This window comes from Trichomonas vaginalis, chromosome VI (genome assembly GCF_026262505.1).
Source record: "Trichomonas vaginalis G3 chromosome VI, whole genome shotgun sequence".
Classification (NCBI taxonomy): Eukaryota; Parabasalia; order Trichomonadida; family Trichomonadidae; genus Trichomonas; species Trichomonas vaginalis.
The window spans coordinates 14,224,324-14,246,730 of NC_067208.1; the positions used below are offsets into that span (position 1 = coordinate 14,224,324).

General features: G+C 34.2%; 10 protein-coding genes and 2 pseudogenes across 12 annotated transcripts, besides 2 other annotated features; 5 read left to right on the forward strand and 7 right to left on the reverse strand.

Annotated features, from left to right (window-relative positions):
• Positions 1-21,748: part of a mobile genetic element that runs on past the window's edge.
• Positions 1-22,407: part of a mobile genetic element that runs on past both edges of the window.
• Positions 576-809, reverse strand: TVAGG3_0863130 (kinase C-related family; the record flags this gene model as incomplete). Its single annotated transcript, XM_051249764.1, has 1 exon — positions 576-809. One exon carries the CDS (start codon positions 807-809, stop codon positions 576-578), a length of 234 nt encoding a protein of 77 aa, XP_051085239.1.
• TVAGG3_0863140 (uncharacterized protein) lies at positions 3,534-4,250 on the forward strand (the record flags this gene model as incomplete). Its single annotated transcript, XM_051249765.1, has 1 exon — positions 3,534-4,250. The coding sequence occupies one exon, from the start codon at positions 3,534-3,536 to the stop codon at positions 4,248-4,250; it is 717 nt and encodes a 238-aa protein (XP_051085240.1).
• Positions 6,830-7,871, reverse strand: TVAGG3_0863150 (annotated as a pseudogene). Its single transcript has one exon. A coding segment is annotated over exon 1 (1,042 nt).
• TVAGG3_0863160 (uncharacterized protein) lies at positions 8,699-9,172 on the forward strand (the record flags this gene model as incomplete). Its single annotated transcript, XM_051249766.1, has 1 exon — positions 8,699-9,172. One exon carries the CDS (start codon positions 8,699-8,701, stop codon positions 9,170-9,172), a length of 474 nt encoding a protein of 157 aa, XP_051085241.1.
• On the reverse strand, positions 9,461-10,287 carry TVAGG3_0863170 (annotated as a pseudogene). Its single transcript has one exon. A coding segment is annotated over exon 1 (827 nt).
• TVAGG3_0863180 (organellar and viral DNA polymerase type B) lies at positions 11,397-12,156 on the reverse strand (the record flags this gene model as incomplete). Its single annotated transcript, XM_051249767.1, has 1 exon — positions 11,397-12,156. A coding segment is annotated over one exon (760 nt), but the record flags the coding sequence as incomplete, so codon positions are not given.
• TVAGG3_0863190 (integrase core domain containing protein family) lies at positions 12,752-13,481 on the reverse strand (the record flags this gene model as incomplete). The annotated part of the gene is made up of 1 exon (XM_051249768.1): positions 12,752-13,481. A coding segment is annotated over one exon (730 nt), but the record flags the coding sequence as incomplete, so codon positions are not given.
• On the reverse strand, positions 15,497-16,266 carry TVAGG3_0863200 (organellar and viral DNA polymerase type B; the record flags this gene model as incomplete). The annotated part of the gene is made up of 1 exon (XM_051249769.1): positions 15,497-16,266. A coding segment is annotated over one exon (770 nt), but the record flags the coding sequence as incomplete, so codon positions are not given.
• Positions 18,703-19,477, reverse strand: TVAGG3_0863210 (protein of unknown function, DUF4106 family; the record flags this gene model as incomplete). Its single annotated transcript, XM_051249770.1, has 1 exon — positions 18,703-19,477. A coding segment is annotated over one exon (775 nt), but the record flags the coding sequence as incomplete, so codon positions are not given.
• On the forward strand, positions 20,408-20,632 carry TVAGG3_0863220 (uncharacterized protein; the record flags this gene model as incomplete). The annotated part of the gene is made up of 1 exon (XM_051249771.1): positions 20,408-20,632. One exon carries the CDS (start codon positions 20,408-20,410, stop codon positions 20,630-20,632), a length of 225 nt encoding a protein of 74 aa, XP_051085246.1.
• TVAGG3_0863230 (uncharacterized protein) lies at positions 21,292-21,612 on the forward strand (the record flags this gene model as incomplete). Its single annotated transcript, XM_051249772.1, has 1 exon — positions 21,292-21,612. One exon carries the CDS (start codon positions 21,292-21,294, stop codon positions 21,610-21,612), a length of 321 nt encoding a protein of 106 aa, XP_051085247.1.
• Positions 21,897-22,246, forward strand: TVAGG3_0863240 (protein of unknown function, DUF4106 family; the record flags this gene model as incomplete). Its single annotated transcript, XM_051249773.1, has 1 exon — positions 21,897-22,246. A coding segment is annotated over one exon (350 nt), but the record flags the coding sequence as incomplete, so codon positions are not given.

A 22,407-nucleotide genomic window follows, 5' to 3' on the forward strand; every position in this document is an offset into this window, starting at 1 on the left:
ATGATATAACTATTTCTATCTTTATACACAGTCAATGAAAAGTCAACTGGTCTCGGATGTATTTGAAAGAACATGTTATGCTCAGGAAGGAAGAATAAATGTTTAAATGTATGTTTGTTATACTGTGGAATTTCGAATGAGTTGCTTTTGTTCTGTCATTTATATAAAAAAATAAACTTAAAAATAAATAAAAAATAAACGTTGTCAGATGAAAAAATAATGTTTATGTTAGAATGTTAGATCTAACACGTTTTCTAACCTTTTCTAACCTGTTGAATTCATTGCTTTATAACTCACTCGTCTGCTTTCTCCAACTCTTCTAACTTCTTCTTAAGTTCAGCAATGTTGTCCTCATGAAGTTTAATCTTTCTCAAAATACCTTCTCTATCTAATGGTTGCTTTATCTTTCTAAACTGAACTCTACCATCCTTCATAGTATGAATGTAAAAACCTTCTGGAATAGTTCCTGATTTAATGTATTCTACCAAAAACTTTTGTTTCATTGCTTCAGTGACTTTAGTCGTCATTTCAATCAAATAAAAATTTTAATATTAAATAAAAATAACGTTATTTTTTCAGTAAGGAAACGCAGGAGTTTTACGATTTATTTGAGGAGTAGGTTCTGGTTTAAATGTTGGAGTCGGTTTAGGAGTTGACTTTTGAACAGGAGTTTGTACTTCCATAGGTTCAGGAGTCATTGAAGGTTTTGCTTGTGAAGGCGTTGGTTTTGGCGAAGGTGTTGGAGTTTGTTTAACTTCAGCTACTTCAGTATTATTTATAACATTTGCTTTATTTCTTTTCAACATCATTACTGCTCCTGCTGTAGCTAGCAAACCTAGTGGGAGACCATATTTATATAAGGACTTGACCAAATGCTATTTTTGACAGGAGCTGGTGGAACACCTAACCTTGGTGAGACTGCTCTTTGCCATTGTGCAGCTCGTAAGAAATATTCAATAGGTGCTCCATAATCGTTTGGTAAAGTTTGTTTCATAGATGGTGAAGGTTCGCGAGAGCTTGATGAAGAACTCATTTATAAGCTTTAAAAATAAACGTTCATCCTTTATTCCTCACTGTCGTCCGTGGCTAAGTTATAGTCATCTAATCTTATTATGGATGCCATTAGCACGCACCTGAATGGCAAAGCAACAATCCCTCATAAATCCAATAAGTGGCTTTGGTACGTTTTCAGTTGCTAGTTCAATAGGTCCTTTAACAGACAATTTGTATGTTATTGGAGCAGTAGATGTTTGACCTTGTTGGAAGCAAAAGTCCACTTCTGTTGGAAAACCACATAAGAAATGTGTGTTGTCATAGCTATCCCATTTATGTTCCACACTACCATCATCCACCAATGACCTCATAACATCTTCATTAAATCCTATCATATCATTGTTTGTATTGCAAGCGTTCGCAACCATTTCATAAAATACAGGTCCATATGATTTTTCAGGTTCTGCAGGCATATTTCCATAAGCTCCCATGGAAAGCTGAAGATATTTAAACTTAGGGTTCTCAAAATTAACATAATAGTTGTCTTTCTTTCTAAATAGTGCCCAAATACTTTTAACATTAATAGGCGTATAAGCTGCTGTAAATGTTGCACTTGAACTATCTGTATTCTTTGAGAATGAACCGTCCATCCAATCCATAACTTTAACAGGAAAACATAAAGCCTCGTTTGTATAATGTTCTACAAGTTCTGTATAAATGTTAGGGTCTAAAGAGAATGACTTTGGATGAATGAAACATTCATTAAAATCCATCTTTGTTCGAAATAGTTGCTGGTTTACAGTTGTAATAGTAACTGTTCCACTAGCTTCTACTGCCTTCGTTATCATAGTGAATGGTTCATTCCATGGAACAAATTTATTTGTCGGTGGATTTGAATCTGAAGCAAATGCAACTTTAAGAGTTGGATTGAAAGCAATGATATCATTTACAGATATAGATGTGCATTGTAAGGCGTCGCTACTGAACTTTACTTTAAGCTGAATGTTTCCTGCAAAAGCTGGAATAAATCGAATAGCTTCTAATGGAAGGAATCTTCTAACAGGAATTCTTAAACGAAGCTTAAAATCAAATGATTTTCCTGCTGTAATTGGACCACTAACAATTTGTTCTGCATGTTCCCGAATGACTCCATACATCTTCATGTCGAGTCTTTGAGAAAACATCTACTTTCTTTATTTGTTCGGTAGTTTGTGAGTTTGAAGTTATATATGCTTCTTCTCTTGCGTTGTCTTGAGAATATACGATACGACCATTTGCAAGGATTTGATATCCAGCAACTGCATAGAAAGCGTCATCGAAACCAATCCAAAATCCTGGTGGGTTTGTTTTATTGGAACCTGAACCAATTTCTTTATCTGCAATAAATTGACCTTCCATTTTATACGTAATGAATGTATTGTAAAGGTCCAACATATTTTCACCAGGAGGTGAGAGATTGAATGTTACCCATGTGTTATCTTTAGCAGTTCCAGGTTGTGATGGAATCTTTGCGTCAGAATATTTTCTATTAGTGTCACCAATTTGAACTGCATTGTCTATGATATCGAAATATGAGCGAATCTGATGAATATGCTCTGCTGGAGTAAATTCGTTTAACTGTTCGTTCTGCATGTATTTACTTCAGATAAAAATATCTATTTACTTCATTATTCTCACTCTTCTTCTTGGCATTCGTGGTGGAAGTTGTTTCTTGACATTTTCAATGAACTGTACATTCTCTTTTGTCTCAACTTCTTTCACTGGCAGGATTCTTTGACTCGGTTTGTTTTTCAATGAAATTCACGAACTTTGCAATAAGCTCTTGGTTCGTTATTGAAAGTACATCTGGCTTCTTTTCCTTGTTCTATTGACTTTTCAGTTTGAAGAAGGTTTTATATGGGCTTCACCCTTGCCATGCACCTTAATGTTGTCGCTCTCTGCATTCGCTAATGGAACCTTTCTTTTTCTTACGTATATTTTACCATCTTTACTCTGACTTACGTAATAGAAAGGATGTTGTATTCCTCTTGCGTCATTTAATATAATAGACTCTCGCTCTGATTTTGACAAGCTCATTTTACATCGGTTAAAGTTTTAATTTTGTTTTTTATCTGCAGTCAAATGACTCAGACAAGCCCTACGGACAAGACCCAAGGGTCATAGATGTTGAAGCATTGAAGAAAAGAAATTCGCGAGCAAATTTTATCCGAACTGAAGGAACAAAAACAAGAACAAAAGCCAGAGAGACCAAAGAGAAAACTTAGTGAAAAACAACTGCTGCATTAGCTGCTGGAAGACAGAAGAACCCACGTTTGCTGGCGAAAAAAGCTAGAGAAGAAGCAAAAGCTAAAGAAGCTGAAGCAAAGAAAGAGTAAATGGTTTATTTTTATCCGAATTAAATGTATAGACAAATACCTTTAACTGTTGCGTTCAGTAGTGAAAACCCTGACGTCAAAATAAAGGGGAACAGAGTAACGTTTAAGTTTCCAACAGACTGGATTGTGAACATAAATGAAGAGAAGTACATTGGCATAACATCTATGTATATAACACGTGCTTTCAGAAAGGTTGACTTTATACTTCAAGTCGAGATAGAAAATGACGAACAGTCTTTAAGCGCCCAAAACATTCACATATACAAATACTTTAAAGACGATACAACATTGCAACAATGTATGATTTCATTTAATGAGATGTTCGAGAAAAAGTTCAACATTGAAGTACAAACTTTACAGCCTTTACGTGAGTTTCTTGCACAACTGAAAGAAGAAGGTAGTCAGCCACAACTTATAGACTTTCATTATGAATTTAATGAAAATGAAGATGGAACTCATGACTGTCAATTCATTGTATTCTCACCATTCAATGAAGTCGCTAAAAAGAAAGAAAATCCATTACGTATAAGATTTCAAATCTCCGAACCAAGTGATGATTTTAAGAATGTTTTCAATTATGATGCAATGCTTCCGAGGAAAAATGAATTTTCAAAGATTGTAACACCTGGCATTTGGGATAGAAAGCAAGCAATACTTTACTCTAATATAGCCAAAGGCGTTGAAAATGAGTTCATTGGTCATACAAGAACTTCACCACTTCCTAACCCTAAATACTATAAATTAACTGGCTTCAATCGTGAGTTTTGGATAGACATGTACTCCACTCATGACCATAAATGTCCAGTGTTCTTGCCTCCAGATGGGAAGGACTGTCTCTACATTGAAGCACAACTCTTAAACTCTACCATCGCAGTATTGTAAAATCTACGCTAGCTTTATTTTTATCACGAATGACCTCATTGCTGACAAAAATAAATGACCTCAGAACTTCAACTTACGAATAAAGCTTGTTTTAGTCGTTATTGAAAAGTTGAACTTTTCAGCAAAGCAAGGTTGACATGACTTACATAAGTCGAATGCAATCTCTTGACCATCATGAAGTGCTTTGTAAAGTTTCATTAAACTGAACTCAGAGTCTTTGTCATATGTTCCAACAGGTATGTGAATGTTCTTATCTTCATTGTAATAGCATTGTATAGCTTCAGGAAACATTTCATTAGCGGTTAAAGCAATAACATCTTGCTTCACGCCTTTCATTCTGCAGTGAAATGCAACTTCATTTAAATCGTTAGTGAGTAAGTCTATGTAGGTCTTCTTTCCACAAAAATACTTTTATAAGCTAAACTTTGTTTTCCAGGTGTTATTTCTGCAAAGTCGCTATGAAATTGACCAAGGTTCTTTCCTATAAGTTCGACCGTATCTCTTCTTAAACTCTGCTGCAAGCTTTGGGATGTCTTCATTATATAAGTGCATACTGTCGGTATCCTGGTAAAAGATTTGAAGTCCCATGTCCTCTGCAGTACAGAATACTTCATTCATAATACGTTTTGACATAGACAGAATATTAACACCAAGTGGACAGAAGTTAAAGTGTCTGCAAATGCTTTTCGTTAGCTTGAAAATAGTTTTATCTGAACCATCCAAACCTTCGAACTTCACTATATGGTTGTAATTTCTTATAGCATATCTTATAGCATCTTTGTCATCTACTATGGTTATTTTTGACTCAATAGGAGATAGAATAGTTTTGCCATAAATGCTGTTCAGAATGATTTTTATAATTTCTTGTAAGGGGTTTTCTTCTTTCTTATACTTTAACCTTAACTCAAACAACTTCTTTACTTCATCTCTTATTCTCATATCTCTGTTTCCATCGTAATAGTATCCTTGCAACACTTCACATTTGACACCTTGATATTTTATGAGGTCTTGTAATGTTATATGGTCAACATACATGAGACAGCAAGTGTTTGAACTTCTTGGAACGTTAAGTTCTGGATTTAGTTCAGGGTCGCAAACTATTAAATGAAAGTGTCTGGGTATACCAATCTCTGTTATCTTAATGAGAACAAAGAAGCCAGACATAAACTTTTCACCAATGGGTTCCTTTTGGTCGTCATCGAATAAATGTCTCATGAGATACTCTGTGCTTAACATTTTTCCTTCAATACTTTTGGAATACCTTCTAAAGTATAAAGTCTTGCTATAGCTGAAGGATATAATGAAACAGTGTCGAAGTCAGCAATGAGTTTCTTTTTGCTCTTTTTGTTTCATGTTATCTGACAACATACATCTTCCACCTTGAATGCATCTCGAAATAAATTCTCTTGGTTTATTTGAGAGGCATAAAGATTCCATTCGGGAAGTATACTCTGTTCTCAAACAATTTGTAGCATAGAACAAATACTAACGTAGTCATAAACGTTTAAATCAAACTCTTTCAATAAGTCATTGCGGAACTTTACAAAACCTTCTCTTAAAATTCTTACATCTTGTTTGCAGTAAGACGTGCTATATTTTTCTAAGTCGAAGTGGTTCTCATCTATTCTGCAACCTTTGATGGAATCTATGTTCTTCATAAATGTATCTGCATCATGGATAAACTTACATGCTTCAGAAATGACACCAGTTCTGTTGCATTTGCTAACAAAACACTGCTGTAGTAGTTATATGGAAATACTCTTTCGGTCCTGTTTGTAAGTTAAACATAGCAGGAAATAGTTTAAGCTTCTTATTTTAAACACTGTAAGAGTCTTTTATAATAATTGCCCGTCCTTTATATAAACCAGTTATTTGCATTGTTCGTGAACCTTTAATGATGGGAGTTCCTTTCACTTCTGTCATGTGTCTTAAGATGAAGTTTATATCATAGCTGAGGTTATGGAAATATATTAAACTCTTGTCAGGAAGTCTTTCCAAAAATTCTGTTGCACAGTTTTGACCCCAAATACTTTCACTAACTGAACCATCTTCACTGTCATAACAGATGTTAAAAGCTTTATGAAAGCCATCCGTACTACACTCAAAGCTAGCAAAGAAAACGTGCTCAGGTATGAATTTACATTTAGCTTTATTTACTTCTTTTGACTCTGCTTTCTTCTTCAGTTGTACACAATACTTGGAGCATATGTTTCTTAAATGGTGGCAAGGTTCTGTTTATATAAGTCAGTAGTATATGTGAAAAGTTCTCCATAAGAAATAGGTTCGAAATATTTGCACTCCCACAATGTTTTCATAACATCCCATAGCGGTGTTGTTCTATCCATGCGAACTACATATTTATCTTCTCTCTTTGTATATATTTTCATCTGTTTTCAATGTTCATTCCACCACACTCTTCAAGATTTCTATATAGTTTCGAATGAAATATGTTGTCATTGGAAGTCTTTCATTTAGCATGTAGTGGTCTTCAACAAGAAGTAAGTCAATAGTTCTAACAGTTTCGCATTCTTTTGGTATATATCTCTTTATTTCATTATGTCTTGAGTCATTGAAGTAACCAATGGTAACATTAAATGCTATACCTGTTGCGTCAGAAATTTCTTGTACTTTACTTTGAGGAAAGTCTCTAACACGAATGACTTCTCTCATGTGGTCAATAGTTTCTTCATTTACTCCAGCCTGAATGCAAGCATAAACGAAGCAGTTATCTTCTGTCATAAGTGTTGCAGTTCTTTTGTTCAGTTCATTGAAGATTTGGTAGCGTTCAAGATTTATAGGTAATGTGCAAAGATACTTCCAGAACTGCCCGCTTCTCTTCTTATAAAACTTCTTTTCACCATTATCTTTCCAAAAGCTTTCTATAAGTGCTGGGTTTCCTGTTTGCTTAAGAGCTTCCAAAATGGCTTTCTGGTCATTTGTCAGTGTGCTTTCATCTCTATATGGTCTCTTTTTTTGGTTTGCCTTTCTTTACATCTGACATCGTTAAGCCTTCATATTCTGTTAAATCATACATCTTTATTTCGTAAGATTCTTTATGTTTGTCAAGAAGAAGTCATAGTGCATTTCAACAATACCTGCAGCATTTGCTTCTATCTCTGATATAAAGTTCTCCTTCAAGAGCTGATGTAGTAATGTTCCAATATTATTGAGGTTTAACGTAGAACATTCATACTTTCCACCAAGTTTATAACATACCATCCATCTCTGTTGGGAGTTTATTTTAATTTTCTCTAAGAGTCTCATGAAAACCTTACCGAAATGTTTGTGTAAGTAGTCTCTGTTTGGTTCATCTAAAGCTTCGATGTTAAAGTCAATGAGTCTATTGCCTGACTTCACATTCCTCTTCCTATTTTCTTCATCTTTCTTTAACCATCTCTCACCTTCTTTTGGTTTGTCGTCAATGGAACGAATGACATTATTAGCTTTGCGAACTTGTTCTATAGCACTTTTAAACATCTCTCTTCTCTGTTGTTTCAGTGTGTCATCTCTCTTTCGTGTTTCACCAACGTTTGCATTTGTTATGTCAAACATTTCTCTTCTTACTTCATGTGGTACAGCTCTTCTTGTTTCACCAACGTTTGCATTTGTTATGTCAAACATCTCTTGACGAACGTCATGTGAAAGAGCTTTACGAGTATGACCAACGTTTGCATTTGTTATGTCAAACATTTCTCTTCTTACTTCATGAGGTATTGAACGTCTATGATATAAGTCAATAGCAACGTCATTTAAAGGAAATGCTCTTGCATGGACTTCGTCCTCGCCGCGTTGCGGCTTTATGAACTCATGAATTCTATCATAAGTTATTTCACCATTATAGTCATTGAGGATGTCAGCGAGTGCCTTTTTGTTTGTTGTGTAATGCTTTGCAACATCTATATTAGCTTCTGTAAGAAGTTGTTTTATTTCCGAGTGTTCTAACTTAGACAACTTCCGATACATCTTTAGTAGGAAATAAAAAAAATATTTTTTGAAAAAATAAACTTAGAAAAATTATTTCTTTCTATATTTGCCATTCCGAACTTCGAAAAGATGTTTTATACCAGCATAGAATTTTTCTCTAGAGCTTGGTCTTATATTGTTTTCATGACAATATTTTCTATATTCTTCATATAAAGCCTTTTTTTCATACATTTCATAAGGACAATCTAACCAGAATAGTGCATATCCAGTTTCGTTATCTAGGTCTCTATATGTTTCTTCTGTTTGTAGAATTTCGCTTTCTTCTATTTGTAGAATTTCGCTTTCTCTATTTAGTTCTATGACTATATATTGTGGCTTAAAAAGATGTGGGCAAGAAGGGTCTGGCGCTATGTAAAAAGTTAATTTTTCTGTCATCTTTTCTATCGGATAAAAAATATTTTTTGAAAAAATTAGATTAGATTTTTTTAAGTTATTTTTCAAAATAATTTAATATTTTTATTTTAATGAAACACATGCAAGATTGCAAGTTCTTTTCATACAATGCTCTCGCTACTGCCATCAAGAATGAGTTCAATGGTGCTTCAAACGTTAATGTTATCTTTAACAAGAAGTTTGTGAAAGAATCTAAGTTCGGTCAGTATGTCAGACCATTAGCTATCGTCATTGACCGCAAACGTTATACTTCACAAGAGTTAGCAGTAGTTTTGAAACAAAAGAGTTTCTTCGTGAATGTCAAAGATACTCATTATACTATTATAAAGAACTCCAACATTGACTTCTTCAGTATTGCTATGAATCTTTCCGAACAGAAAGAATATAAGAAGGGTGAAACAAATGTGAAATATTATTCTTCATCTCTGAAAACAATAACGAACAAAGATGTTATACAAAAGTTCTTACCAAAGGTTGAAGAAGCTTCTATTGACATTGACGAAGGAAGTGAAATGGTTGAAGAAATTGACCCTGACGTCATTTAAGCAAAAATATATTTTTGGTTAGTCTTCATATCGATATTTTACAACAATTCCCCAATGTATAAACTTTTCATACGCTTTTTCATAAGCTTTATATACCTTCAGAAATTTTGCATAATCTTTAGAAGCATTTAGATATTGTTTAAATGCTTTATATATCTTCAGAAATTTTGCATAATCTTTTACATGTTGTTCGTTCTCTTCTTCTGTCATGAGTTCCGAATATTCTAAATTCATGTTCTTTCATATGAGATAAAATTTTATAAAAAAATAAAATTAGCTTAGATTTTTTTATTCTTCCTCTTTGAAGTTATCGAAATATTCTGTTATTTTTTCCTTCAGTAATGTTAAGTCTTCTTTGAATGTAAGTATTGTGCAACCTTTGATGTCATAGTGTGTTTGAGGAAGAGTATTTTTGACAATTTCCTTTATTTGCTCATTCGGTGTCATTGAAATCGGTAAGTTTTCACGATAGAACCAGTTTCTGTCAGATTTGTAAATCTTAGCAAGGTCATAAAAGCTTTTGTTGTTTCTTCTGACTAAATGCAACATAACCATATCTTTATCTTCTTCTTTCTCCAACTCTTCAGTATATATCATATACTTATAACTCTTTTCCTTTCCTTTTGGTACTGAACGTGGTATTCTTTTCTGTATGCTTTTGTCTTTGGATTCAATGACTTCATCTTTTGCTTGAAGTTTCTTTTCCATCTCTCCACGTTCTTGTCTATGAATTTCATCTAACATCATGAAAATATAACAAGCATAACGAGGTGAAGCCCACATTGCTACGCATTTACTAAAAGTCTATGAACATAATAACCTTTCAAACAAGGTGCCAAATTCTTGCGATTTTCGAATGGAATCTCTTCCCTCGGTTTTCCGAGGGAAGCAAACATATGAGGAAATTCTTCTAAAAGTTCTTTTGTCTGTTGGTTTTCAAACCAATGATATGCTTGCTTTGTAGAACGAAGAGCATTCAAAATACTTTGCATTTGGTACATATCGTCTTTGACCGAACGAATGAGACGGAGTTGTTTGTTAAACTGAACCCACTCGTATTCTTCATTTATGGCTTCATGAACGATAGCAGTTGTTGTGTTCTCTGTTGTTGACATATCTGTCCTTACATACAAAATAAAAAAATAAATAAAAATAAAACTAACTTTATTTTTCTGTGTTAAAGAAATGTTAAAAATTCAGGGTTACATATGTGAAAAGAAGTCACGAACAAATGAAGGTCATAAGATTCAGCACATAATTCTGAATTGAATGGTGTGTCATACATGTCAAGCCGTCAAGAATTGAAGGAGATACGAGGCTATAAAGATTTTGGATATTTTCTGACACACACCCTGAGGGAAAAGTGACAAAACACGACGATAGAAAAAAGTGACAAAATTGAGAGAAAGTTGTTTCCCGACCAAAATGCAATCATGTTGAAAAAGTGACATTTGTAAAGTTAGACGATAGGATTTCCTGAAAAAGTGCAAGACTTGTTCTGAATCAGGACAAGATTTGTTCTGAAAAAATACAAGACTTGTTCTGAAAAAATACAAGACTTGTTCTGAAAAAATACAAGACTTGTCTTGAATCAGGACAATTGTTCTCAAATTTGAGAACTTTACAAGAAAAACTGACTAAAAAGTGCAAGACTTGTTCTGAATCAGGACAAGATTTGTCTTGAAAAAATACAAGACTTGTTCTGAAAAAATACAAGACTTGTTCTGAAAAAATACAAGACTTGTCTTGAATCAGGACAAAACTTTACAAAATGTAAACTTTACATAACCGTTTCTATCGTACATGATATTTAGTTGACATTGTAAACTATCTTCATGTAAAGTATGGCGGTTTGAAACCGTCGGGAACCTTCACTTTTTTGACGAACTTTCCGCAGCAATTTTTAAAATTTGTGAAAACTCAACGGTTTGACACGTGCCATATGTCATTTTACTCAGAATTTTGTGCTGAATTCAGCAAAAATAATGTTTATGTTAGCATGTTAGATCTAACACGTTTTCTAACCTCTTTTCTAACATAACTATTTACAAGCGTTTTACATGGTATATGTTGCGATGGTTCATGACTTTAAACAGTTTTGTAGCTTCTATTTCTTCTTTTAGTACATCGAATGTTTTAACAATGCCGAAGGTTTCTTTATATTTCTTCTTGACGTCAGATAGAAGGAAATCGTCAGCAGTTGGATAATTTTTGTTCAGAAATGCTAACATGTCCATTTTATCTTCTGCTGGCTTTTCTACTTCTTTCTTTAAATCTGCATAGTCGTTTCTCATTCTTTCTATCTCTTTGACGGAGTAGTTATATTTCCTCATCGCTGCCTTACATTTTGAACATTGCGGGTTCATTTTTGCGTTATACATTGAAATTTGACCTGCTAAAACAACTAAGGCGTCAATTGCTCTCTTCATCTCAAACATAGCGGGTCTTAGTTGTTCGTTCCATACTTTGCCTCTTCTATCTTTATCTCTTATTTCCCAAACACATTCAGCAACTAATGAAACAAAGTTATCGTAGGTCTTAAATTCTTCAGATTTATATATGTCAGAAACATTCTTATAAACCATGTCGCAATCTTTGTCCATAACTTTATGGTTGCAATGAAAACCAAGGAATTCATAATTTACTTTACGTATGAACTTCTTTATTTCTACTGAGTCAGTTGTTTTGACTTCAATTTCGTCGAATTCAGGAATAGTTAGTTTTTGTTGTTGGATTTCAGGCAATTTGGGTAAATGGTCAATAATGTCCTGCATTTCATAAAGATACTGTTCATTTGTTTCATCTTTCGCACTACAGTCTAAATTACTTGTTAAAAGTTCTTGCTTTATCTTCTGGATTTTTGTTTCGAAAGTATATGAAGAAGGAATGAAGCTTTTCATCTCTACTAACATAGATGTTGGATTCATGACTAACGAGTTTGGTGCTGTAGTTTGAATTGTTGTTGTGCCGATTGTTGAAATCATATCTTTACATACAAGATAAAAATTTTTCTTAGAAAAAAATTAGCGTTATTTTTCTTTCATAAGGAAATGTCAAAAATTCATGATTTTCGAGAGTTTTAGACCATGTTAGAAAAGTGGTTAGAAAACGTGTTAGATCTAACATTCTAACATAAACATTATTTTTTGGTGTAAATAAATGGTACCATTAATGATATCATGACTGTTCTCATTCATGTCTGATTTACATCTAATGAAAAAGTTTAGAAGAATTTTCTTATTCTTTCTGGCATATTTTTGTCTTTCCAGTACTCCCGCTCTAATGGTCCCAGATGTGTTGGCTTTGACTCTCTCAAGTTCTTAGATGGTATAACATCTTCAACACCTCCTTCATATCTTACTTTATAAGTGTCATCGTTTATGTTGTAGCCAAGTATTTCAATAACCACTCCTCGCTTTGCTTCGTCAATGGTTTCAGCAAGTTTGCCATTACTACTTTCAACTAACTTATGTCGAGGGTAAAATGCTATGGAGTCGTCAGCAGCTTTTATAAGATATCCATTACCTTGTGTAGAGTCTACGATATAATAGTTTCTACTTAACCTTAAACGTTTCTTTGTCAACGGTTTGTCGTCAAGAACTACACGAACTTTTGTACCAGGAATGAGGGTAAATTGTGTTGAATTTCTGATATTTTGTGTTTGGCTTCGTTTCTTTTGTATATACTTTTCTTCTTGTTGTTGTGTCATTGAATTTGGTGTATGTCCTGTTGTAGAATGTGTTGAGGAATTATATACTTCGAGAAAATGTTTCATTGTTTCTTCGGTAAAGTCTCGCTCTTGATTTAAATCTCTGAGCGTTCTTATGAAGCGGTTTATGATGCCGAGTATGTTATGGTTATGGTCTTCAGTAGTGTAGTGAGTTATGTTATGCTTAATGAGAAATTCTGTGATTTCATTGCTGAGGTATGCACTGTCTTGGTCTGATGTTAAAGTACTTGGGTTATGTTCTGCTACAAACTTTTGTAAAACTCTTAACACTTCACGAGTTCCTTTATTTTTCATTGGATATGCATATGCTTTACGAGTGTTAACATTTATGAAGATGAGGAATGGTTTATGTCCTCCTTTTCTGCTTTGAATGAGAGTGTCAAATTGGTATGCGTCAGGAGTGTTGGAGTAAATTGGTAAAAAGTAGTCGTAAGGGTTTATTTTTGTTTGATGTACAACATTTTTGTCAAAGAACCTTTTCACTTCAGCTCTGTTAGTAAATCCCCAACTCTTTGCAGCTTCATTGAATTTCTTAAATGACCTCCATGGATGTTGTTCGAATACTTCTTTCAAGCTCATTTATGTAAAGTTAAAGATTTTAACCAACTCGTATCCAAGCGTGCATTGTTATATAAGGAGGCATATAATCTTTTCCATTACCTGCTGGGTCTGTAATACCAGCTACAACATGTGTATGATTTCCTGCAGTTCCACAGAAAATACCTGTGCTAACATCTTTGGGGTCAGTTGTGATATCATATCTATGCATTCCCTGTCTATCCGAACCCGCTGCAAGATTTGTATAACCTCTTTTTGTTATTGAATGTGAATGGTTTCCTTCCACAGATGTTCTTCCACTGAACCTATGCATATGTGAAGGAAGGTTTTCAATACCTATTTTCTTTGAACCTCCCATCTTCATTGACTGAGTATTAGTGTAGAATGGAAAACTGTCAACTATTTCATACCATCTACCACCAAATAAAGTGTTTGGATTTATTGGATTCATAGACGTATAAACAGCTCCTATAGGATATATTAAATCATATATGCTCATAACTCTATAAACATATTCTAAAGAACTTATGTCATTAAATACCATTTGGAATGTATCTCCCGGATGAAATGTTGCATTTGTTCCACTTTTATAATGTAATGTTAGTTCAATAGAATTATCCAAGAAAAATTCAAAAGTATCTGGTTGAAGACCTCTAACAAATTCAAATGGAGTTGCTGGTTCACCATTTATAATTTCTGTTGTAAATGTCATTGTATCTGGTTTCGAAAATTTCTTTGTTAGTTCTGCATCCACATAAGTTTTGTCTGCTTTCTTATCTAACATTGTTGGTAGTTCATGTGCTTCAAAGTTTCTGGCATGACTTTCAATGTTCCTGCAACTCTTATCTAAACTGTTAAGAGTATCTTTTACGCTTGTACTTGGATTTTCTAATGGTGCACTTGAACCAAGGTCAAAGTTCAATATTATGTCGTCTGCTCTAACAGTAGTGAAGGATTTATGTGTATGGTTCTTGTCAGCTTTACTGTCTAATGTAGCTTGAAGTTCATTTATATCGGAGATGTTGTGTTTATGAGATTTCAAAACTTTGTTCGTTGCTTCGAGTTCAACTTTGTCAGCTTTACTTTTAATAGCATCTTCAAACGTTATTTTTGCCTTAACTCTTAACATAAATCTTGGTTCAACTAATACACCGTTAACATTGAAAGTAGAGGCATAAATTTCACCGGTATAACCAAATGCTTCTGGTGCTTTAGCTACATCATACTGTACAGTACAGCTTATGTCATAACCTTTAGCACGAATGTATTTATATCTTCTTTCATTAACATTTTTTGTCTTCGCTTCATCACTTCGTGTTAAATATCCATGGTAGTCCGTTATAATCTGTTCGTCTGAAGTTATATAATGAACATGGTTCTTGTCCGCTTTACTATTTAATGTAGCTTGAAGTTCATTTATATCGGAGATGTTGTGTTTATGAGATTTCAAAACTTTGTTCATTGCGTCAAGTTCATTTTTGTCCGCTTTACTATTTAATGTAGCTTGAAGTTCATTTATATCGGAGATATTGTGTTTATGTTCTTTATCTGCTTTTTCGGCTAATTTCTCTTCTATCTCATTTATTTCAAGTTCATGCCTACCACCACCTCCCGAAGAAGTATTTTTCTTCAGCTCTTGAAGAACGTCCACTTCGCCATCTTTGGTGTCAATAATGAGACTTTGAGTTAAAACCTTTCCTGTCTTAATGGATGTTTGTAAAACTTCTTCTTCACCATGTTCGGGGTCATGGTCGTCATCATATCTTGTGAAATCAGAGATGTTGTCATACATTAAGCATATCTGTCTCAAAAGTTCTGCTATTTGAAACTGGAACGAAAGATATACAGAACTTTCATCATCTCCTAAAGTCAAGTCTGCTTTCTTAAGTATTTCTTGAATGTATGCAATGAGAACAGAGTACCTTGGAAAATATTCGAACAATATTTCATTAGCTGTTGGTTTTGGTGGTTCTTTTGGAGTTTCTGTTGTTTCAGTTCCTTCTGTAGGTTCTGTTGGAGTTTCTGCATCTCTTGACTTCAATGCTCTTGCTCTCAAAGACCTAAATGTTAGAGCACCGGGTTTTACAAAGGACTTTATAAATGCTTTAATAGTTCCTGGTAAGTTATTGTTAGCATTAAGTAAGTTCCTTATGCTTCCATCATGTACGTCCATAGCACTATGTAAAAAATCTATACTTTTCTTGTAGTCAGCAATAGACTGACTGTGATTTTTTAAAGATTTGTCAATACCTTTAAGCCAATCTTCATGCATGTCTGATACTGAGCCAAGAATATCATTTGCTTCCTTTAGTGTATTTTGTGCTTGTCGTAAAGTATCCAATCCCGTACGTGCATTGTTTGCTATACGTCTTACAGTATCTATTTGACTCCTTGTTTCTTGCATCCAACCAGATAAAGTTTTAATAGTATCCGAACCATTTGAAATGAAGTTCAAAGCATTTTTAACGTCATTTAAAACTTCTTCACCAAGTACCGCCCATATCTTTCCGATTTGGTATTGAAGAACTCCATATGAAGCAGCTGTTAAACCAGTATTTATAAGGTCCCATATCCATGATTTAGCAGTTTTTCCATCCTTTCCATCCTTTCCATCCAAACCGTTTTCGCCTTGAGGTCCTTGTATTCCTTGTATTCCTTGTATTCCTTGTATTCCTTGTGGTCCTTGAGGTCCGGTGTCACCCTTCTCTCCTTTCAGTTCATCTTTATGTTCGTTATAATATTCTAATGTCATAAGGTGTACATCATTACTGCTACCAGCAACGCCGAGAATTTGTTTCTCATTCATGACTAAATTCTTTAGGCATTTAATGTTGTCGTCAAATCGAAAGCTCTTTAACAATTCAATGAGAACATTTAATACTTTCACTAATGAGGCATCTACTGTAGAATTTATATATTGCACCGTTCCATCATTTATGATGGGAACCTTGCTTGTTGTAATGAATGGGTCATAAGTGTTAAAAGTATCGAAATCAATGACTTTTTTAGTTTTTTCGTCAATGACTAAATCATTGCCTTCAATGGTTAAAGTTGAGTTTTCGTTTACTAGTTCATGTGCTCTTCTTGCTTCATTTGTTTCATACGCATATGCAGCAATAGTCATATTTTAATGAGAATAAAATGTTGTTCTATTTGCAAAGTACAGACCCAAACGAATACGGGACAGTAAAGCTACAAACAAACTTAGGTCTTCAGAATGAAGCGCTTGCTTTCAGAGTTGTTGACTTCAATACTATCGCAACTTTTGTCATAACAGATGAAACAGATTTCATGAGTTGAAATAGATGACAAAAGAAGTTTTATAACATTTCCTAACAGAGCAGAGTATAGAATAGATAAAATTGCTGGAGTCATAGATACTCTCATAAATGAAGAAACTATTGACAACATAGATGTCGAACTCTCTTCTGAGGGAACATTGAAGTTCAGTAGCAAGAAAGAGTTCAAGATACCAAGAATGAGTCATAGAGTACAACTTCTTCTGGGAGCATACCATATGACATTTCCTTTGAAAAGTGTTGACAAAACGATTGAGATGAAATCTGTTCCATACGTATGTTATGGTAATTGTTTGTACGTTGAGTCAAAAATAGCTAATGTCACAGGTATTTCAGGAGTTAATAGTAAAGGTTCAGTAGAATATAAATCCTTCTGTTATGCAGTCAATTCAATGTTCATTCCAAACGTTCCTGTCATAGCAACTCATTTAGGTAAATGGGTTCGCATTAGTCCTCATAATTTGAAAGACATGCAATTCAGACTTGTTGACTTTCAAGGAGAGCCTGTAGAACTGAAGGCACCAGTGCGAATGACTGTTGAAGTTGACTTTTTAGAAAATATTAAATGCAACAGCTTACAAGAGAACTCAGAGCTAAAAATATAAAGTATGAATGTTATGTATTAGGTCATGAACTTTGGTTGTTGCTGTTTGATGAAACAAATGAGTTAGTTATGTCAGTCAAGAGAACAGAAAAAGCGTCAAAGGCGCCGAGCGCAAAGCGCTATATTGTGTTAGTGAAAACTGCACCAAGTCAATAAGATTAGGTTTGCATTATGAAGATGAGTTCGATACTGTTGAAGAAGTTTTGGATATATACAAATTGCTTTAATTTACTAAAACATATTTCAAGCAAAGCTTATATTCTGTTGAAAGTTTTGTATACTCGTTCGAATATTTATACTTAAACTCAACTCCTGTAGTTCCTGGTGTTTCAATGATGCGGATGTTACCTATTTTCATGAATATGGAGTTTGACCACAGCATTCGATTTCAGGGTCGAGATAGTCAATGACACATTGTTTCCCTGTTATTCGTGAGATAACATTTTCAAGGTCCTCCTTTGTTAGAATTATTTGGTTCTTGCTTATAAGATTTGTCAAAAGCTTCTTATCGTCTTTGAGTAAAATTGTTTGGTATAACTGAAGAAGGTAATGGTCTACGTTATCTGAAGGATTTGTTTGAACATTTGTGTAAGGGTTGTCGTTGGCTTCTCTTGAAAGAATTTGGTCCAGTGGTGGATACTCTAACTTAACATCTGATGTAGCGTTAGCGTTTGAAGCTGTGTTTAAATTCACGGATTTCAGCTCTGGTTCTGGTTCTTTCAAACACTCTGAACTATAGTTCTTTATGACAATATTGTTTGTCGTTCGTGAGTCAACATTTGATGTTGGTTCAATTGGAACATTAACGGCACCAGCTAAGATGGATTTGCTTCTCATTTCATATAGAATAAAAACCTTTTATATGTATGAAATGAACAATATACTCGACAAGGGTTTGAATGTAAAGCTAACGAATGAAAATATTGTTGAATTCACTGAGACAGGTGCTGTGTATAAAGATGTAGAACTACTGAACAAAAGAGCTAAGGGAAGAAGCAGGAACATGAACAAAGGGTGGAAGCCTATAAAAATTTATGTCAATGATGGCTCAGGAGGTTCAAACATAAAGTATGCAGAAAGTTATAGAGTTTATGCTCTCAAAGGTGAAAAGCCTTCATTTAAGAACAGCTATTCTAACGCATATCCTCAAAAGCTAACGGATGGGAAGTGGATGATATGAATGACAGCAAAAATATTAACAGAAATGGCGACAGAGATGCATGGAATTTGTTTACCATCAGTCAATTGAAGGTTAAACTTTAAAACAATGTTGGTCGTTCCCATGGAATATTTTTGACTTTAATGGTATTAGTCATGATATGAATCTCAAGGTATGAACGAGGAGAGATGAGAGACTTATATGCTTCCCAAATTTCTTCAAAAGGTAATGTTATACCTGACTGTTTCCAAATGAGTTCAATATCATAGCGTGAGAAACCTTGAAAGATAACGAAGTCAGTTATGAGACGTTTTATGTTTAAAGCTAAAAACCTCCATGTTTGCATAAGTATTGCTACAGTTAAATGGTAATGTCTGACTTTAGTAATGATGTTAGCTAATGGTGAGTCAGGCTTTGAAACTAAACCTTTACCAGCGAAGTCGTCGCAAACGAGCAGAGTGTTTGAAGGATACTTTTTGAAGGGGTATTTTGAAAGTTTTGACAGAATGTAGTTTGTAAGTCGTTTCATATCGTAAACTCCTGAGTATTGACGTAAGTGGTGTTTGTCAATAATTCTTTCCATCTCTTCTGAAGTCTTTTGCATTCCTGACTGTATAAATTCAACGATGGCATAATATTTCCTCTTACGTCGAATGTAACGTTGAAGAAATTCAATGAGTTCACTGTCTGGAACTTTAACGACAGAGGCTTGAACTTTACTCATGAATGTTTTCGCTGTTGAGTCCATAGAGTCTGAAGTTGCTGATATAATGATTTGGTCATAATATGAGTCATTTCCTAAACGTTCTGTTATGAGTATATGACGAATGAGGTTAAATGTCTTACCTGAACCCATCTTTCCACAATAGAAATAAACACCATTTGAACAGAACTCATAGTCCTTACTGAAAGGAAGAATAAGAGAACTGTTGAGCTTTTCACTGCTTTCATTCATGTCTTCATCTACGTCATGTATTAAATGCTTCATTTTATCTCCATTAAAAATGCAAGTCAGAAATATTCAGAACATAGCACCGAGTCTAACTGACAAGAGTATAAAGATATACTATGAACACGTTATGATGAAACCAACCAAAATTCAAGAAAGTCAGTATACTTATGAATATCCAAGACACTGGGTAGAGTATGTAGGAGGTGAGAAAGCTATTGAAATCAGACAGGTTCGAAGTATTCCAGCAGGAAGAACAATATTATTGAAGAACTTTAATGTTTTGAGATATAATGATGAAACAAAGAAGCAAGATAGTTTTCCTGTTGCTGTGTATGTGAACCTAGACACAGGAGATGACATGAAAGTTTTTAACACAAAGCTTCAAACGGTAGTGAGAGAACAACTGACTGCGGAAGGACATCCATTACCTTCAGAAGTTACCATAGCATATAATTTTGAAACAAACTCAATAGATTTTAAAGTCATCTCTGCAAAGAAGTCAGGTTTTACATTTAATGAAGCAGATGTATATTCGAATGAAAACTTCAAAGCTATTGCATGGTTAGATAATGACGATTGCTTTAAGAAAATATTTAAATACAGTGACTCAACGATGTCAATAGATGACCTTCGTGGAATGTTACCATCGACGTTTACAGTTGAAGGCTCAGCAGGATTGCTTACAAGATTGTCAGTTGGTGGTATTTGGTCTCGTGAGAACATTGTTATAAAATCCAGTATAAGTGAATTTGCTGAAGAATCTATATTATGTCTTTCAAACTATATGTATTCGCCGCCGAAGCATTATAGTATAACAAACTTTGTCAGTAAGTTTAATATAAGACTTGTCGAACCTTCTTCAATGAAAGATGTTGTGCTACCTAAAGATGGAAAGGATGGACTCATTATTGAATGATTTTAATTGCATATTAAATGAGTTTGTTCTTGAAGGTCATTCATGATGAAATAACTGTTGTAGAAGATGTTAGCAATTGTTCAGACATTTTGAAGCGTATAGATGAGATAAGAAAGAAGTTAGATAGACCGCAAAGCGGTGAGGGCGAAGCCCGTGAGAACGCTTATGTTTCATTGACTTTCTCCAGTAACGAGAACTTTTATGAGATAATATTGAAGAGAGATGATTTTAATATGGTGTAAATGGTAGCTTGGGCAGCTTTAGGCGCAATGGGACAAAAGCATTAGCATTTGGAGCAAAAGCACTTGGAGCTTATGACGCAGTAAATAAAATGAGTGGAGGAAGGGTTCGAAGACATTAGATGCAAATAAAGGAAAGATTGGAGGCTGGGTTGCAAAGAAGTTAAGATTAAATAAAATAGGGCTCATAAATAAAGCATCCAATTTGGTTGCGACTGAGTCAGAAAATGCTTTAGGAAAGGACGATGAGTTTGCAAAACACGCAAAAGACTTTAATGACCAGATGAAAGGTGAAACAATGCATTTAAATAGAGTCGATGGAACTATAGAAAATGTTTCTTCTCCACCAGTAGTTCTTCCGTATGGTCCCTATGGAATGTATGGAAACCCTTACGAAAGACCATTTGACCCATTGACTGGTGGAAGTAACTGGTATCATTACGGACGAAGAAGAAAGACAGTCAAGTTGGAGACAGACGTGAAGAAAGCAACTAAAAAGAAACCAAGGAAGAGAGTTATAAAGCAATGAATTCAACAAGGTTAGAAATGAGGTTAGAAAACGTGTTAGATCTAACATTCTAACATAAACATTATTTTTGTGCTATGTTTTCATACGTGTGAGGGTGGTGATATCATTAATTTTTAAGTTTATTTTTATATAAATGACGAAAACTATTGAGATAACAAACTACAACGGTCATGAGTTCAAGAATTTGTTCTTCGTTCCTCGTGAAAATACATTCTATCAGATACGAGGGAGAAAGGGTAAAGTTAGTTTGAGCGTTTATGAAGGAATGAAGAATGGAAAGTTTATACAAGCATACGATACAAACGGTAAACGTGTTTCATTAGCTTTGTCAAAACTTACTAACATTTATTTTGACAGTGACTTTGACCTATATGAAGAAGAAAGTGAGTCAGAAGATTATGAGCTGTTATGTGAAGCACAGCAATGGGAGGAGTTGCAATACTTTTGTAAGTGAGAACGTTTATTTTTACATTAATGAAGTCATTTGTGAAAACGTTAGTGAAGTGAAGTGGTTGGCGGCTTTGTAAATATTTAATGTTAAGTTAGTGTTGTCGTTTGTGTTGTAAAATATACGTTACTGGTTTTGTAAATATTTAAGGTTAAGTGGTGTACGGAGGCGCGCAGTGCCTCAGTACACGACTTAGCCATACTAACTATGACAGGTTCTTATTTGCTCAGAATGGTATAACAGGTCTAATTGCACCACCTGGGTCGGGTAAGACTTTCACTTATCTTAAAATGGCTGCACAACAACAAGAACTAGATGAGAAGAACCCATTCTATGAGTTAGTTGTTATTTGTTCGACTTCTGGTCAATTTGACCAAACCGTCAATTCGTTCAAAGATATTATAAAGAAGTCTAAGTTAGTATGTATAAAGGATACTGAGTTGTTAGATTGGATAAAGAAGTACCAAAGAAGAGTTTTGAAGTATAATGCTATAAATGAGTATATAAATTCTAAGTTTAAAGACCCAAATGAGGAAATGCAGAGAATATTAGAGAAGAAACACTTCAGAAACAAACAGAAAGAGATAGAATACATTTCGAAGAAATTGCAATCGTACGATTGGAAAACGTACCCTCATAGATGTCTTCTTATCTTAGATGATTTCGCCTCTCATCCTTTGTTAAAGAATAGAGAACAAGATATGTGTCGAATTCTTAAGAAGCTCAGACACTTTAACATTTCAGTCGTAATATGTGTACAGACAGCAAAGAGTTTAAGTAAGGATGTTAAAAGAATACTTA